Below are 19,289 nucleotides of genomic sequence, written 5' to 3'. Positions count from 1 at the left end.
GTGATTGATTGATAATGAACATCATATACACACCCTCCCACACACCAAAACTCCCTTACATCCTCATGATCATAAAACATTAACCCAAGCTCACATACACCCTCATGTTCATAAAGCACACAAACGAAGGTTACATACACCCTCATCATAAAACCTACATAAACCCAAGCTCACGTTCACCACAATCATGCACATATCTCGCATACAACATCAAAATCACAAACACTGACACAAAATATCAACATTTTCATGATGTTTTAAGACTGATTACTATAACGAAGGTCACACCGGTCAAATTTATCAAAACCTGTAAATGACTGTCTGGTTAACCCGAAGTCCAATCATCATGATAGCTGATGGAAATGAGGTACTATGTCAAAACCCGTTTACCTATAGTCGAACTGTCACTGTTTAGAGGTAAGTGTTAGAAGTTAGTCGTGGAAACTGATTAAATTCATTGGATGTGCCCAGTGTTTGAATGCCAAAGGTGTATGTGTTAAGGTATCTGTGATGGACGTTGATTGTGTTTTCAATGAATTCCAGGTCAGCATTACATGCCCATTGGACATCTTCTTCAGAAAAACAACGTTTCAAACACGATTTATCCCAGTGGCCTTTAAAGTGATAACCCTGTGTTTCCGCATGCACCTGGCCTAAACGTCCCGACTCTAACTTCATATAATATCAGGGAGAGGTTGTAACCTGACCGCTGTGACAATTGTATTTGGGAAATGTTGAGTCCATCCTATGCTATTCTTACCCAAAACCGGCGTTTTAAGTATTATGTTTCCTCCAAGTGCAGGGTATTTTCCGTGTCCTTTGTGATGTTGCATTTAGTAGAGTTGGTTATACTGACGGTACTTAGCTTGTGTTTCTTGTCTGTGGAAGTTGGTGACACACTTCTTTGTTTCGCTATCAGTAAGCACGCAAATTCTACCAGCTCTACAATAGACAGAAGACTAGCTCCCAGGAACATACCCATGTGTCCACCAACATTGCCTACAACAGAAGGTCCATAGCCCCATTTCAAAACTCTTGTCTGGACTTCTTAAAAAACATCAATAAAGACTTCATATGTTTATATTATGACTCCTATGAATCCAGGGACCGGTTATATACCGATTAGAAAGTTGTTATAAAAATCTATATGATAATTATTCAGATTGGTTTCAAATGGATTGAATTACTGACTCCAGTAATATTTGTTTCTGATATGTTGTGTTCTTTAATTTGAGACCAAGTCTGGTGGAGACCGTAATCAGGGTTTCCGACAAACTCGGATACTCCTTGTATATCCAAACATTTCTACGAACCTACAATACAGTGTACCGTTAGTTTAATTATAAACTGCATTATTGTAAGTACGTAATGATACATTACCGACAATGTCGTTTATCATCTTGGCAGGTACATCTTCAACGACATTTTCAGACAGAGAGTTGTAGAACAGCGTCAGATCTATGTAGTTGGAGCTGAGAATAAACAAGTTGTTTAACCTATTGTAGCGTTTGATGTTTATTCGTGTTACCACTTGTTCAGCAGTCTCTCAATGGAGTACATTAATTGCGATCCCCTCTATAATAGAGGACAGCAAAGGTGTAGACTAAACCGTACCTTTAAGTCGATTTGTGGGAAACAAAACTGATAGAATTTCTTCACATATTCATTTTGTTCTCGTTTTTTTATCTATTCCTGCTGGAATTTCTCATTTCCCTAAAGTGTGGTATAAATTTGATTTAACATTTACGAATTCCAATCCCCACGGTTCAAATTTGGACACTGTTAGTTACATAATAGAGTTAAAAAATTCCCGCCAAGTCAACTCTGATATGGGTTTGGAATAATTACGAAATTTTACCGAAGCAAAATTACCGTATATAGGATTCCTCACGAAAGATGCTTGCATTGACGAGTCTGTTGTTGACAAAGCCAGAGCTGAAGAGAGCATAAGATAGCGACCAGTCGTAGGAGTAAGTGATACATAGCTCCGGGCATGTCCGACAGTTCTGTACAGCTTCCGACAGCCCCGTGGAGTTCTCTATATACAGATCTAACATATCACAACTTTAATTATAACGATATTTTTGTTTCAAATTAACTGGATGGTTGATTAAACAATTCAACGATATTTATTTTTATGAATGCAGTGTTAATAATTTGTTTTTGTTTTTCCCAGATTTGGGTTTGACTGGCGAGTTGCATTCTCTGTCACAATCGGCTATCAAGATTATCGAAGGGAAGTAATTATGGTAGATCAGAATGAGCGATATGGTGCATCTTTCTTGAATTCGAACAGATTCAGAATTAATCAATATTGGGTTCATTCACTTATAGCATGGTACGTTTCATAACAGGACGATGTTGATAAACTTGCCTGTGTTTGCCTTGTAGCAGTTAATCAATTCATCGTAGCCGCACAGTCTCTCGGGTCCTGTAAATGGTGGAGATGTTAATGGATGAGAACACAGGACAAATCAAATCAAATGCTCTATTTTATAAAGACTATCAGTATTTATGATCCAGATTTGTAGGTCAGCTCACTCGGAGAAAACCTTCATGGTAGGACATGTGACTCAAAACTTATCCTTGTCTGGGTAACCGAACAAAGTTCGTACTGGAGAAGTTTTTTTTTTCAACAGAACTGTTTAAATCGAATTTCTGTAACTATGTCGCGAAGTTTTTAATACAAAAAGTCCGTTTCTTCTATTCGTTTTTTTTTTTTAAGTTTTTTTTCTTCATTGTCTCCCCGATATTTCCAAAAGTCCGCCAAGATCATGCATATCTAATGTGTTGATAGACATACACCCTCACCCCTTCCCACTTTCTATGTCCCCGTAGTTTTAGTCCCAATTGTACAAATAAAACAAAGTTGGGTGAAGCAAGATAGAGCACGTACACGTGCGTTCAACACATGCTGGTTTGTTTGTTTTTTTGGTCGAGTTTCATACATATTAGCTTTTATAGAAAGTCACATGTGAATCAAACGTGTGCACGTGCTATAGAAGGGTACTAACGACATGCATTTATTAAGATACTGGTTATCTGATCAACACGGGATATAAGCACTAACGGGCGATGACTAGCCAGTATCCCGAACTACCAACCTGGGACCCGAATTATTGAAATTCAAGAGTGATTATCAGCATATATCTGTCTAGGTAAGTCGTCATTACTTGACACTTTAAGTACGATAGACGAGTATTTCGTCGGGTGGCAGTTGTTAAACTGTGAAACAGATTGTCATTTATGTAGTAAAAACGTTTAGTTATTTAAAAAAACGCGATGTGATCTTAGATCTCTAATTTACATAAATCATGCTGACTCCCACAAGGAATCGACGGTCGAATAGGTAGGACAGGAAAAATAAAGGGCGATAACCCCATAAATAAGGAAGGAGGCATTCATCACGAAAACAAATTATCAAAGTAAAGATCATGATTTCGGTGAAATAAATTAACTTAATTACTAATGAGTGACAAGGTCGAGGAATCGAGATGAGCGTATCGCACATACCACAAGTTAGTATTGTGATGGCTCTTAGTGTTGGCATATTTCCAATGTTGAACTACACATACAGTTGAGTACTAGAGATAACATTGTTACGAGTCCTCATGATTTATCACTAGCACACTCACCATTTACATAGTAGTGTCGACAAGAACAGCGAGACACGACTGCATTCTGGAAACACTCCATCCCGCAGGCTGTAGTGGAATACTTCGAGAACCTTGTCAGTCGTTCGATGTCGCTTTCTCTCTCCACACAATTACCATAGGGCGACGGTAGTAATATCCTCTGGAGAAAGATTAGAATTAAAAAACAGAAATATTCTCTGTAGTTTATCAGTATTTATAAACAGTTAATATGCCCTTTACTACTGTGTTGGCACCGGGGTCTGATAGTTTATGCACAGATTAGGTAAATTTAATCGAGTCTCACAGTTGACGACGCGAGAGTAAAACATGTAACAGTTGCATCATGGTATACAGCCTCAAACATGTACAGGAACAATACAAGGTTCTTTCTATTCTAATTTACAAAGATGTATATCCTTTATAGTCGATATCAGGTGAAACGTCATTCACGCTATTATACCATATCAGGTGAGACGTCATTCACGCTATTATACCATATCAGGTGAGACGTCATACACGCTATCATACCATATCAGGTGAGAAGTCATTCACGCTATCATACCATATCAGGTGAGACGTCATTCACGCTATTATACCATATCAGGTGAAACGTCATTCACGCTATTATACCATATCAGGTGAGACGTCATTCACGCTATCATACCATATCAGGTGAGACGTCATTCACGCTATCATACCATATCAGGTGAGACGTCATTCACGCTATCATACCATATCAGGTGAGAAGTCATTCACGCTATCATACCATATCAGGTAAAACGTCATTCACGCTATCATACCATATCAGGTGAAACGTCATTCACGCTATCATACCATATCAGGTGAAACGTCATTCACGCTATTATTCCTCATATCATTTTCATGTAGACTCCAGTACCTTCCGGAGTACAAACTTTCCCTGCTAGGCTGTGGGGTATTTTAATTTTCAAAGTTTAGCGGGGAATAGAAAAACTACTACAGACAATCTAGTATATCATTGGCGTCTGCAGATGAGAAAGTTGTCAAATTGAAAAAAATACTACCGTTGATTAATTAAATGTTGTGTTACATCTGAAATAGACTGTCGACCCACGAACGAGTATACCTTGTTCCTAGAAAGCACGGCCTCCGCTGATAAACCAGGACCCACAAGGAAACTGCGCATGTTTGGAACGGGTGTCTCCTCAGGCTCGTGCAGAAGTACCTGTAAACATATCCCCTTTGTATTGATGTATTGAATATCAGAAAAAAAGGGACAAGATTAAAGGGAAAAAAATAGAAAATGAAAAAAGACGGTTCCACTGTGTAATGGAAGATTATTTGAGATACAAAAGCGGGCAATCATGGAAGAAATTATGGAAGTAATCAAACCGACTTTCTTCGGAAGTAACAATCGTCACATGGTATTGCAAGATTATTTTATACACTTTGAATTAAAGCATTTTTTGTCGCCGCGAAAAAAAAGCGAAACAAAAAAAGCTGTCGTCTGGAATGATTGTTTAAATTTCCCATGTTTTGTTATACGAATTTCCGCATTTTCGCGGAAAAAGCAACACGCACAAACACATACAGAATGTTTACGTTCATAAATCAACACCTTTTTGATTGCTGTTATGAAAGAAAAGTGTTTTACCACATTAGGTGGATATGTTTTAAACTCTCACGGCATCGATTAATCATTCCGACTATTGTATAAAGATATCTGTTATGCCACAGGTTTTGTAACACTTTTAACATTTTTTGATTGGTTGATAGGATGAACTTTGACCGAAAGAGCGCTTGACGCTTGGAAATTAGAACGTTGAATAAACAGTTTACGATTTTTTGTGTAATGAATTGATTGTCATTAGGATTTCTATCCTCTTCGAAGACAACAAATCAATTGATTTCAAAAGGTCACGTGATCACGCCCAACACAAGCAGTCAATTTGACAACGGAAAAGCTGTCAGTGAGGTGGAAACTGTTGGATATGATATTTCCTTCTTTCTCGTTCGATATTTTTCCAAAAGTTAATATAAAAAAAATCGCTAAAGATCGTGCGTGTTAAATTAAATTAAGTTTTTATTCATTTGTTTATTTGTGTAACGTTGTAAAATGACCAACTAGAACGAGGTAAATATAATATACCACAACCACTCGATGTGTGCCCACTATTAGATATATCTTATTCACATTACCTTAATACCTGATAACATTTTTTCTGGGAAGAAATACAGGTCCTGTTCAATATCGATAACAACCCTCAGACCGCCCATATATCCGTGCATTTGGGTCTTCCTCTGGGGCAACACACCGTTAAATGTAAAACACATTCCCATCAATGTTAAGCTTGGTTTGAAAATATGGCTGCAATTGACTAGACGTCCCCCAACGAAACATGACTGGAACATGTCCAAATCGTGCGAGTGTTCGCGCACACATCTGAAGATGTCATCAGCGGAAATAGCTGAAACATTGACCGGATATGACACCGGAAGTGTAACTGATTTACTCAATTCACTTAGATAAAATATCAGGTATTCCATATCGGCACAGTTTAAAATACTGCTTTTCACTTGGTTGGCATTGCATATAGTAATGGCAGGCACCTCGATTTCATTTTTCATTAAAACACTAGTGCTCGTACGCGTCTCGAACTGAAAGTATATCCTCAGCTCCAGATAGGTAAATGTGCATAAGCCTGCAGGCATTACTAGCAGCAATACTGTCCAAACCCATCTGAAAATTAAAGAAATGGAAAGATTGAATTTAAAACAGTGAAATAACCAAAGACCTTAATGATAAAGCTGTTGTAAAGATCAACTACTAAGCAGTATTGGGATACGTTTGTTTAGCCTGTTTTGTTAATTTCGAGTACTGTCCATTCATGAAAATAGAAATGAAAATGACTGAAACGAAATGGAAAGGGAAGCAAAATGGTTAAAACTTAATAAAAAGGAAACGCATTGTATTTTGATTTTCATTGTGGTTTTTCCCCCCAAGTTTTAGTCCTACTTTCATAAACTCTAACGAGGCCTTGACCACAGGTATTTAGAAAAATATCCACTTCGTCAGACGTTAACGATATACTTAACACTACCTTCGAATAAGATTCCTGTTGGAGGCTGCCTTATGTAATCCGTGAATGGTTGCAGATGACAGGAAGTCCTCTACAAGGATATTTGTTTGATGTCCGCTCGCAATATCATCCTCCTTCCGAACGTCACCGTTACTAGCATCCTTCCGAACGTCATCGTTACTAGCAGTCGCCATGATCGAATACAACTGCGGAGCACAGATTAATCTATGTATTGTTCGATCCTGCCTCGCTCATGTGTAATGTCAACAAAACTGATTGCAATTTAGAACACCAATTACATATTAAATAATTGATGATATATGGTATTTATAACTCTGCACTACTTATGCCTATTGGTTATCACTAGTATCGGTTCAAACCACTCTCCTTAATGATTTTAAATTTATTAACTATAAATATTTTACGTCCTAGCTATTCTCTAAAGACCCTTCACATTAAAACCGGGCCCTGCCTACCTGCATGATTAGAAAGTCTGGCTGCTAGACAACAAGATCGTGTCATCAAAACATGTTATAAACACAATTGCACTGATTGATGAAGTTATTGTTTCCGCCCTTCGATGTGTTATATATCTAATCTAATAGGTTTGTTGTCTTTAGATCCAGAGTTCAGATAAAGTCTTACATTACATAAAGTCGTTAATGATTCCGTCCCTTGAACAGATTTCTAAATAACCATGACTCCTTAAGAAGCTGCTTACGACAAGTCGCTAGGTCAGGATTTTCTGTTTTATCAACCCAAACCAAGGTTGTTACAACAATATACAATAACATGAAGTCTGGGTATTTTTAAAAACCATTCGATGAATCTTTAACATCCTATTATATTGAACGATATGCCATGTTTTTCATCATGAGAAATCCTTCATTAACTGCCTCCGGATTCCTCACAGACCGTGTTCCAAAACATGTCCCCAAATTTTTAATTCTGATACAGATTAGCAAAGCTAAGCGACAAATTAGCTATACTAATGGGTGTAGTTGCGAATTAAAGGTTGGCAAGTGTTCGGGTATGAAAGTTACATCACAAGTAAGTACTATATATTACTTTCATGAAAACTGACAGTAGCGTTTTCAGAAAGAATCCTTCTTAAGTGTTATTGATTGCTATATAAATAAAAGTCAGAAAGTCGAATGGAAGCAATTATATTTCAGGGCAATATCTTAGGCGCGAGAAAAGCGAAAATGAAATAAACACTAAAATATGTACAGTTTATTCCGCCTAGTGATTTTAAAATTTCAAATCGAGGTAATTGTTTTGATCCCTGCTTACATCTTACAATTTAACGGCCATATTTTCTTTATGGACAAAAAGATTTTCATGACTGTACATGTTATATTTTTTGTAAGTTTTCCCCACAGGTCTGTTGTCGGTTATACACTCATATGACCTACTTATCTGAATGCCTTGTCCTAGACAGGGAAGGAATTGTCACTGTGATACCGCAGCGATAATACATTATGAAGAAATCCATCACTGTCGACAGCATAAGGATATCCATTGTAAGTGTCATCAACACTGACAGATTGACATGTAGCGGATTCACAATGAGATACAGAGGCGTAGCAATAATGTATGCTTGTATGCTTAAGCATGCACTCGAATTCCATTGAGATATATTTGCCCTACTTTTTTAACCTTACTGCGCCCCTAGACCCCCTTAACCGGGGCTTCGCCCTTGGATTCTCTCTTGAAAGCATACACTCTTAAAAATGTTTTGCTACGCCACTGAGAAATAACACCATTCGATTGCAGTTTACTCATTTTAGTGACAAGTTCAGTCACTTTTGAAGGGGAAGGAATGTCGATCTGTACAATAGCTGTGCAATCCTTATAAAGAAATTTCATGCAGTGAATAGTCTATCTTTAAATTTAAATTATTTTGCAAGATAAATTATTATATTTATATATATCTACTGCATACGAAGAACCATTTGTCCAGGGTTATTTTCGCCTTGGTATAAAACTCTTCGTCTTCGCCAAGTTTTAGTACGCCATTAAACACACACCAAAAAAACATCGGTTTCTACTTGGACATGAAGCTACAACCCACCTTTCCCCGCATAAGGTTTATCTTAAAGCATGTTCTAATGTTATGTCAGTATGTACAAGTACTTCTAATCTACTTAAAGTTATAAGATACATCTTTCAAATGTTCTTAGTCCAGTCACAGTGGGATGTTCAAATACCATGTCGTATGTCTTTAAACAATTCGTTAACTTTCCTGCAGCATTGAATCAATCGCCCCTCACATTTTATTTGTAAGCACCTATTGTTCCTCCTTGTGCATGTGTCTTTCTGGAGCTGCAAAGTGTAATGACCGATAAGTGGCTGTTAAAGTTTGTAAGCGTTGTTTTTTGTGGATTTTTTTTAAGAAACGGAAGGGTCTTTCTCAAATATATACATTCAGACTTCATTTGATTCTTACTGAACTTGTGCATATTTCATCCTGGGTCCAACCGAAAAAACCGTCAGGGGGCCACCTTGAATTTTGAAAAAAATCAAATATCAAATTCATTAAAATTCTCCTCGGTTCCTAGTTGTGCATGATGAAGGGGTTGAACAGAAATACAGTCGACCATCTTGGATTTTGCCTGACAAGGTTTTCGTTACTTCTTGGAAAAGACATAGTGGATCATTTCGAATTCACAGGTAGGTTATGAATGTGCATATCTAATTTAGGGCTTGATAGGAAGTACCGACAGGTAGCAATCTTTCAAGTCGGCCATCTTAGATTTTGCTTGTTAAGGTTTCTTTTATTAATTCTTGGAAACGACTGAGTAAGCCATGGTAGCTTATCAGTTAACATATCTTATTTCGGGTGTGATAGGAAGTACCGAAAGGTGGCAACATATGACTTTGACTCTTCATATTTTTTAAAAACTATTTCTTGAGAAGTTCCGGAAAGACCATTTCCAAATTTTTGGTCCGATCTGTTTAACATTTCCGAATTCACTTTATCATTGTCATTTATTAGATATATATTTAATTATTATTTTTCACAAAGTATTTTGATATTGTGACGAGGAGTTCTCCATTTTTGATATTGTGATAGAAACATTCGTCATATTTATCGCCATAATTATCAGCAACAGGATTGGGCAAAAGTTATTACAACATTAAAGCCCTTTCCCAAAATAGCCCATAATTGGAGCATTTAGCAAACAAAGAGGTTTTGAAAGGCGCACTTCATTTGTGTCATCCGTACAATCTTATGTAACATAGAGCCAAGTCAAGAGTCGATACAGATCTTCAGACAAACGACGGTCAAATCTCTCTGTGAAAGCATTGTCCAAGGTCATCAGTAAGGTGCGATGTTTATATAAGTTGATTCTCAGTAACTTCAAACATTATTTTTTTGCATTGTTAAATACGCCAGGTATCTGATATCACATTGGTTGATATAATCACTCCGTGTGTTCATAATAATTTCATTAAATACCAACGTTTCGTTGTATTTTACGATGTCGTTTCTGGGCCTCCGTAGATATAAGTATGTATATATGCCTTTACCATATCAGTTTTTCATAGTGTCGGTCTAGTACTTTAGAAAGAACAAACCATAGTTAGCAACTTCTTCAACATTTCTTTAAGTTGGAACATTTTATAGAAAAAATGAATGGAAAATCGTTAATTTGGATTGTTTTTCTCAAATTGGCGGTTTTTGTTTCACTTGGGAGAGGTCAATTATCTGGACAATGTCCACGGGGATGCGCGTGCCCCAACTCCAAGGTGATGAGCTGCATTGCAGGATTCTCAACATTCCCGTCACCGCTGACCGATGATGTCCAAGTTCTTTCCATTTCGGGAAACTTCCAGACACACAACAAGATCCCAGCATTACATAAGAGCGACTTTCAATCCATGCCTGGATTGGTTACATTAACGATGTCTCATTGTGAAATTGATACAATCGCAGACGACACATTTTCTTCACGTAGCTTGTTGAGGTATTTAGATTTGTCCTTTAACAACATTCCCCGAATAACTGACAAAACATTTGCGGGACTAACCAGTTTAATTACCCTCCAGATCAGTGGGAATCCACATTGTGAGCTCAGTGAAAAATCTTTCGATAGCCTTTCAAATCTGCAAGAACTTTATATTGCCGACATGGACTTGGAACGCTTAGTTCCAGTTATGTTTACAAATTTGAAAAATCTTCGCATTTTGGATGTCCATGGAAACAAGATTTGGAAAATTGATTTTGATTTCGGGGCTATGTTTCCCAGCCTACAACACTTTGATATATCAGAAAACCTTCTCAAGGGACTGCCTAAACGTTACAAAGATTCTTTTGCAAATCTCGTCAATATAAAATTGTCAGGAAATCCGTTACAATGTAATTGTGAATTACGATGGTTGAAACATGCACCAAAAAAGGCATTGGATCCCGAGTATGCAAGTGATGCTTTAGTTTGTACAGGACCAGAACGACTAAAATATGCTCCGATTTTGCGCGTTCCAGATTTAGAGTTTAAGTGCGTGCCTCCCGAAATAACAAACTGCACTACTGAAACCTATGTAGTCATGGAAACTTCATCCCTTCGTATGTCATGTGAGCTGACAGGAGATCCTTACCCGGATGTGACATGGACGAGACACGATGGGAAACACGTGGCATTTACCTACGAAAACACTTCGAACTACTATGTTTCCAAAACTGGCTCCTTGGATATTTTTAATGTATCAAAGACAGATGAAGGTACTTGGACACTTGGTGTCAGTAATACAGTCGGCCAGCAAAGTCATCAACTGAAAATTGTCGTCACCCTAAAAACGACAACATCCACAACTACAACGACAACGACAACGACGACGACTATAACAACACCGTCGACAACAACCACATCTACTACGACTCCGACAAAAGCAATGCCGGCAACAGCACCGACTTCACAAACAAAAACGGCAAGAACGTCAGAGCAGACTACATCAAAAGTTACACTAGCTAAATCGATGATTAGCAATAGCAATCATCAGCAAGCTAGTGGGGTTATGGTAACATCTAAACTCCCCAATCAAAACAACCCGAATCCAACAAGCATCGCATCAAAACACATGGACAAGACTAAAGATGAAAGCGACGTGAAAAAGCCAACAGATAAAAAGGCGCTGGTGACGAGCGATGAAGGTAGAGGAATGAACATGATGATGATAGCTGGAGCTGGAGGAGGAGGTGTGTGTCTTATCGTCATCATCGCCGTGACGATCTACTGCGTGAAGAGGAAGAAGAATAGTAACCATGTAGAGGATATCAGCATCAAACAGGACGATGATTTTGACTCCGTAAGAACGCCACGTTTTCGTCGCCTGGCCGATGATTTCTTAAGAAAACATCAAGTGTGAAGAACGAGCGGTTATATGTCGCAAAAGATATTTCGTGGACGTAAACATCGATTTCATTCAAAACTAATTTAATCGTGATTAATAACAGAAGACACGTGTAATATTGATGGAGGTTTTTACTTTCTGAAACTTTTGTTTACTGTTATTTTTGTTTACTTTTCTGTGTCTTACTGTGATAACGTTTCTACGGAAGAACTTTTACAAGTTTGACTGTGATATGTAATATACGGATGATTAAGGCTGTATTCTGTAACAGGAATCACTGCTGTCGGAATACACCTACCAAATAGTTCCCTTTCCATCCGGCGCTGATTAAAAAAGTGGTGTTTAATCTTGAACATTAATTCGACAGGTTTATCATTCTATATCATTTTGTTCGGATTTATTGTAACACATCAAATATCAAGAAACTCTAATAATATATGTTCAGTGTCTTCAATTAAAATTACAAACTAGAAACGACACATTTTCTTCGCCTTGACATTGCATTTTCTCCTTTTTGAAACTATTTATTGCGTTTGATTGGTAGCGATTTACTTTAAAATTGCGGTAGTAGAAATTCCTGATTTTTGTTTTGATATAAAATAATATCGGTCGTGGAGTGGGACTGTGCCGTTAAGACACTGGTCGGCTATTTTCTAGATACTGATATATGACTGATACATACTGAATTTGTAAGTGATGGTGTCAGTGTGATTTTATAACCCTGACGATAAATACAATGTTACCATTCCCATGTCTAGAGTCTTTAACAAACAAATCTGAATAATATAGGCACTCCGCTAAATGCCGTTGTCATGGAATCAAACCTGTCAAACCTTTATCATAAATTATAAATGGCTGTGTGAATATAAGTAACTAAAACAACAGTAAGGTCTGGCTAGTATATTTATTCTGATAAATGAGATTGAAATGATTTGTTAACAGTCCGCCATGTCTTTGTTAGGTATGGAAATTATTGCTACTGTTTAAGGTAACTACGATCAACACATTATGATACTAATTTCGAATCACATTAAATAGGGCCAAACTGAGAATTAAACTGCACCGTATACCTGTTTCCTCTGTCTAAGACTCGTCAGTGATGCTACATCAAACAGTTGTTCGTCCATCTAGGACTCGTCAGTGATGCTACATCAAACAGTTGTTCGTCCTTCTAGGACTCGTCAGTGATGCTACATAATACAGCTATTTAGTCCTTCTAGGACTCGTCCGTGATGTTACATCATACACCTGTTTCCTCCGTCTAAAACTCGGCAGTGATGCTACATCAAACAGTTGTTCGTCCTTCTAGGTCTTGTCAGTGTTGCTACATCATTCAGCTGTTTCGTCCTTCTAGGTCTCATCAGTGATGTTACATCATACAGCTGTTTCGTCCTTCTAGCACTCGTCAGTGATGCTACATCATACAGCTGTTTCGTCCTTCTAGGACTCGTCAGTGATGCTACATCATACAGCTATTTGTCATTCTAGGACTCGTCAGTGATGCTATATCATACACCTGTTTCCTCCGTCTAAAACTCGTCAGTGATGCTACATCATACATCTGTTTCGTCCTTCTAGGACTCATCAGTGATGCTATATCATACAACTGTTTCTTCCTTGTAGCACTCGTCAGTGATGCTACACTGAATTCGGATTCTGTCCTGTATATTTTGGATTCTGTCCTGTATATTTTGAATTCTGCCCTCTATATTTTGAATTCTGTCCTGTATATTTTGGATTCTGTCCTGTATATTTTGAATTCTGTCCTGAATATTTTGAATTCTGTCCTGTATATTTTGAATTCTGTCCTGTATATTCTGGATTCTGTCCTGTTTATTTTGAATTCTGTCTTCTATATTTTGAATTCCGTCCTGTATATTCTGGATTCTGTCCTGTATATTTTGAATTCGGTGCTGTATATTTTGAATTCTGTCCTGTATATTTTGAATTCTGTGCTGTATATTTTGAATTCTGTCCTGTACATTGTTAATTCTGTCCTGTATATTTTGAATTCTGTCCTGTATATTTTGAATTCTGTCCTGTACATTGTTAATTCTGTCCTGTATATTTTGAATTCTGTCCTGTATATTTTGAATTCTGTCCTGTATATTTTGAATTCTGTCCTGTATATTTTGAATTCTGTCCTGTATATTTTGAATTCTGTCCTGTATATTTTGGATTCTGTCCTGTATATTTTGGATTCTGTCCTGTATATTTTGAATTCTGTCCTGTACATTGTTAATTCTGTCCTGTATATTTTGAATTCTGTCCTGTATATTTTGGATTCTATCTGGTAAATTATGATTTTTTTTGTCGTGTTCTGCTGCAACAGGTTACCAGGAGGCTTTGTCTCAAGTGACCTAAAAAATTGTGTGTGAAAGGTGCTCTAAACATATGACAAGTAAAAACCATATTGCTTTTCCATAAAAATTCGTAACACAATGAATGCATTAATAACTTTTTTTGTTAATTCATTGTAAGATGACTGACATTTACAAAAGTTTAAAAAAGTATTTCATCTTAAAATAACCAAATGGTAAATTACAGAACAGATTGTTATATCTGGACAAGTAATGGTGACTCTATTTGGTACAGAAAAATACAACAAAGTCATCGCTTACTTGTAAATGTTTGAGGATGCCAAAGAATTCTGCAAAACTTTAGTCAGCATGCCTCATTAATTAATTTGCAATCACAGGAAGCACAGGGATAATATTTTATGAGCAGTATATGTAACAAACATCAGCACATAAATCAAAGAAAAGTTTTAAAGAAAATCAGCATCAATAACAATACAGAAAAAAAGCAACCGTTAATCATATGGCATCATCTGTAAACAATGCAACATGGCATCATCTGTAAACAATGCAACATGACATCATCTGTAAACAATGCAACATGACATCATCTGTAAACAATGCAACATGACATCATCTGTAAACAATGCAACATGACATCATCTGTAAACATTGAAACATGACATCATCTGTAAACATTGAAACATGACATCATTTGTAAACAATGATACATTACATCATTTGTAAACAATGAAACATGACATCATTTGTAAACAATGAAACATGACATCATTTGTAAACAATGATACATGACATCATTTGTAAACAATGATACATGACATCATTTGTAAACATTGAAACATGACATCATTTGTAAACAATGAAACATGACATCATTTGTAAACAATGCAACATGACATCATCTGTAAACAAGACATCATTTGTAAACAATGCAACATGACATCATTTGTAAACAATGATACATTACATCATTTGTAAACAATGAAACATGACATCATTTGTAAACAATGATACATGACATCATTTGTAAACATTGAAACATGACATCATTTGTAAACAATGAAACATGGCATCATTTGCAAACAATGCAACATGGCATCATTTGTAAACAATGAAACATGACATCATTTGTAAACAACGCAACATGACATCATTTGTAAACAAGACATCATTTGTAAACAATGCAACATGACATCATTTGTAAACAATGCAACATGACATCATTTGTAAACAAAGCAACATGGCATCATTTGTAAACAATGAAATATGACATCATCTGTAAACATGACATCATCTGTAAACAAGACATCATTTGTAAACAATGCAACATGACATCATTTGTAAACAATGAAACATGATATCATTTGTAAACAATGAAACATGACATAATTTGTAAACAATGAAACATGACATCATCTGTAAACATTGAAACATGACATAATTTGTAAACAATGATACATGACTTGAAACATGACATCATTTGTAAACAATGATACATGACATCATTTGTAAACAATGATACATGACATCATTTGTAAACAATGAAACATGACATCATTTGTAAACAATGATACATGACATCATTTGTAAACATTGAAACATGACATCATTTGTAAACAATGATACATGACATCATTTGTAAACAAGACATCATTTGTAAACAATGAAACATGACATCATCTGTAAACATTGAAACATGACATCATTTGTAAACAATGAAACATGACATCATTTGTAAACAATGATACATGACATCATTTGTAAACATTGAAACAAGACATCATTTGTAAACAATGATACATGGCATCATTTGTAAACAATGATACATGACATCATTTGTAAACAATGATACATGACATCATTTGTAAACAATGAAACATGACATCAGTTGTAAACATGACATCATTTGTAAACAATCAAACATGACATCATCTGTAAACATTATACTGCCTCGTGTTCATGTTATTGATATCACTGATAGCTTTAACAGGGAAATGAGGTAAATTAAAAAAAAAAACACATTGTTTGATACTCTGTGAAACAATCTTTAAAAAAGCTAACTTTGATATACAATATCCTGGTATATATAGTATACTATATGCTAATTTTTTTTGAGTTACTCATACCTCATTCATACAGTATTGATTTTGGTCTAATTTGTCCTCAGATATGTAGGTCATCAATACTTTTCATGCTTTGATATATCTGAATTGATTTCCCTGAGAAGTATTGAAATTTATTTTGTACTCTGAGAAATACTAAGTGGTATATAGTTAAGCTACTGTTATCTATTCTTGTGAATGATGTATCAGTTCTATTTCCTTTTCTTGTATTGCACTGGATTATCGAGTCCAATCAAAAGGGTAATTTACAATTCACCAAAGAGAGACTGATCTCGGAGCTATATATGCTTTTACCGAGACAACCGTGTCAGATATTAACTAGCCAATTACTAATTGTAAATTGACTAAATAATCACACGTGATCACATCAAAATTATATATTATAATGATAATTATATCAGGAATCACCTTGAAATAAAGCAAATAATGTCTGCAGTAGTCTACATTACATTGTATGTATGAGACTAGTTCGTAAATGAATACACTACATAATAATATGTAAATAAAATACCCTTAGAAAATGTAAACATGTTACAAGTTATGTGCAATGCAGTATTAGTGATAAAATACAAGTCAAAACTAGTTTCAACAATTTTTTTCAATTAATGAAAATAAAATTTAAAACCCAATTAATTTCCATAGCATGTTTTTGCGAAATTTCTCAACCCGGCTATTTTACACACCAACATCTGTTGGTGAACAGTATTTTGGAATAAAGACACAATAACATCAGTACATTCCTCTAGAATATCAATTCCTTATGAGTCTGTAAGATATCAATCTCTTTATGTTTATTCATATAGAAATCAAATTGCTAACATGACAGTGAAAAATATTACCTTTCATAATAATGTATTTAAAACATGAGCTATTTTTTGTGATATACTGTTTTTTCCAGAACAGTTTACAAATCACACAAAATCCAAAAATTCACACTCGAAATAAAAAATTACTCGTGAAATAGGACGAACAATTCAATAAACCCTGTCCAACATATGTATCACATTTCACATAAAATAGTTTTTCTCTCTTATATACAGTATATACATATACAGTAATTGTGGATTTCTCTATGTATGATTCTACCCTTAAACAGTCGAAAAATACATCATACTTGAGCAAAATACCATAATCTAAATGTATTATTGAGTCCATGGGGATGAAAAAGAGACAAAAAATCTTTAACATGATATAAACAAAATCTGAAACTAAGAGTGAGAAAAAAATATGTTAATGAACACCTTTGTAACTACAGAATCAACCAAGCTGGACGTAATGGCCATACGCAGTCAGAGGGATATAAACAGGTTCTCACTGAACAGCCTGTTAACACGATATACACTTCTTAGAGGATTGTTTCCCGATCAGGTGACTGCTCGCGACCAATTAAATGAATCCGAATTTCATGTACTATTTTATAAGATAAGAAATAGCATGTGTAAAAATATTAAGTAAACAATGTACAATAAAAGTCACGAAACACTTTGGTATTACGTTATTCATTCAACCATCCACGTAAAACTCGTATAAAAATAGAAGTCTGTGTATCACAAACAATGACAGAACACTGTTAAACAGGTTTATTTCCATCACATACTGGCACATCATAAAAAACATGGCACCTGTACAGTCATCAGGACATTTTCTTAGCCTCTCAACCAAACAGAACCTGCATCTTACTACTGTATATGTTTCTGCAAGACAAATATTTCACAACAACACTGCAAATATATAATAATATTGGAATGATTTTCAGTGAGTACTTCTCCACTCTTAAGAAAATGTGTACAAAATAATTTCATCAGATATTGAATTATTTAAATCTCTCTCAACCAGCTCTTAATTAATATATCATTATCATATATTGTCTAATACGCAGAGCAATCAATTTGGTCCACTTATTTTCATATTGTGAACATATCAACAAATTAACATACAGTTGAAGAAAATACAAAATGGTGGAGTGATCTAACGTTCCGTTGGTTTAGCTGGGTGATGTGTGTATTAGTAGGGGAAGCCCAAGGTGGATACTGAGGTAATAGAGCTCTACAGACAATAGGTATTAACAAGTTATATAAGGATGGAGCATCAACACCAAGGATTCCGTAGTTGTTTATAGTCATGTATATTGGTGTCCATCAAAAACAAGAGCATCTGTGAAACTGATGAATGCATCACAAAAATGATTTTATTGGACACAAAATTCATTGAAACAGCTGTATATTTGTAATCAAGAAGTGCAGGCCCTGAATTTTGTACACTGCACATTTTCTTAGTATGACCGGTGTATACACCAAGTTTTAATAACTCCTAAATTATGCAAAAGAGAGTTATGGTTCTTGTCCCTGCACTTCTCCTTATCGAGATATATCTACCTATGAAGTTTCCTCTTGTAGTTCTAGTTATATGCTCCTGACAAAATTATGATGAACGGAAGGACGGACAGACAAAGCATGCTCTCTCTTTGGGGAGCATAACAACATGTTGTCCAACAGATCCATACTTACAGTGATCAATCTACAGTTTATTTTTTTTGTTAATTTTCATCTTTATTGCTAAAAAAATGGGTCCACAATATAAAAGTATGTCCACAAATTCTGTGAGTCCCATCAAAATTCTATGAGTACAGGACCTGGGACTCCCATGTAGATTTATCAATGTATTTACAAATAATTGTGCTACAATTGACATTTTGGAAAGACAGAATGAGATATCAGAAATATTTTTTTGATAAAATTTAATGTCAATATTAAGTGATATCTTTATTCGTTATGTAGATACTTTCTGTCTGCTGATACA

The 19,289-nt window shown here is 35.6% G+C and overlaps 2 protein-coding genes across 2 annotated transcripts; one reads left to right on the top strand and one right to left on the bottom strand.

Moving 5' to 3' along the window:
- Positions 1-781: 781 nt before the first annotated feature.
- On the bottom strand, positions 782-6,888 carry LOC132544794 (acid-sensing ion channel 4-A-like). Its single transcript, XM_060208439.1, has 7 exons — positions 6,716-6,888; positions 5,814-6,354; positions 4,741-4,839; positions 3,636-3,795; positions 1,873-2,050; positions 1,381-1,472; positions 782-999 (listed from the first exon to the last, which is right to left on the bottom strand). The coding sequence occupies exons 1-7, from the start codon at positions 6,886-6,888 to the stop codon at positions 782-784; spliced, it is 1,461 nt and encodes a 486-aa protein (XP_060064422.1).
- Positions 6,889-10,579: 3,691 nt separating this feature from the next.
- Positions 10,580-12,064, top strand: LOC132544792 (leucine-rich repeat and fibronectin type III domain-containing protein 1-like protein). Its single transcript, XM_060208438.1, has one exon. The coding sequence runs from the start codon at positions 10,580-10,582 to the stop codon at positions 12,062-12,064; it is 1,485 nt and encodes a 494-aa protein (XP_060064421.1).
- The last annotated feature ends 7,225 nt before the right edge of the window (positions 12,065-19,289 follow it).

Source organism: Ylistrum balloti, unplaced genomic scaffold, assembly GCF_031769215.1.
Source record: "Ylistrum balloti isolate Yb309-2 unplaced genomic scaffold, AGI_CSIRO_Ybal_v1 Utg369808, whole genome shotgun sequence".
Taxonomy (NCBI): Eukaryota; Metazoa; Mollusca; class Bivalvia; order Pectinida; family Pectinidae; genus Ylistrum; species Ylistrum balloti.
Note: the sequence above shows the minus strand (reverse complement) of the source record. Positions and strands in the feature narration are given on the sequence as shown.

Excerpts from the sequence above, each read along its gene's own strand:
- LOC132544792 (XM_060208438.1), top strand. The coding sequence starts at position 10,580 with ATGCCTGGATTGGTTACATTAACGATGTCTCATTGTGAAATTGATACA.
- LOC132544794 (XM_060208439.1), bottom strand. The coding sequence starts at position 6,888 with ATGGCGACTGCTAGTAACGATGACGTTCGGAAGGATGCTAGTAACGGT. Across the intron at positions 4,840-5,813 it reads AAATGTTATCAGGTATTAAG|GTACTTCTGCACGAGCCTGA; the intron begins GTAATGTGAATA and ends ATATGTTTACAG. Across the intron at positions 1,000-1,380 it reads GATGATAAACGACATTGTCG|GCAATGTTGGTGGACACATG; the intron begins GTAATGTATCAT and ends CTTCTGTTGTAG.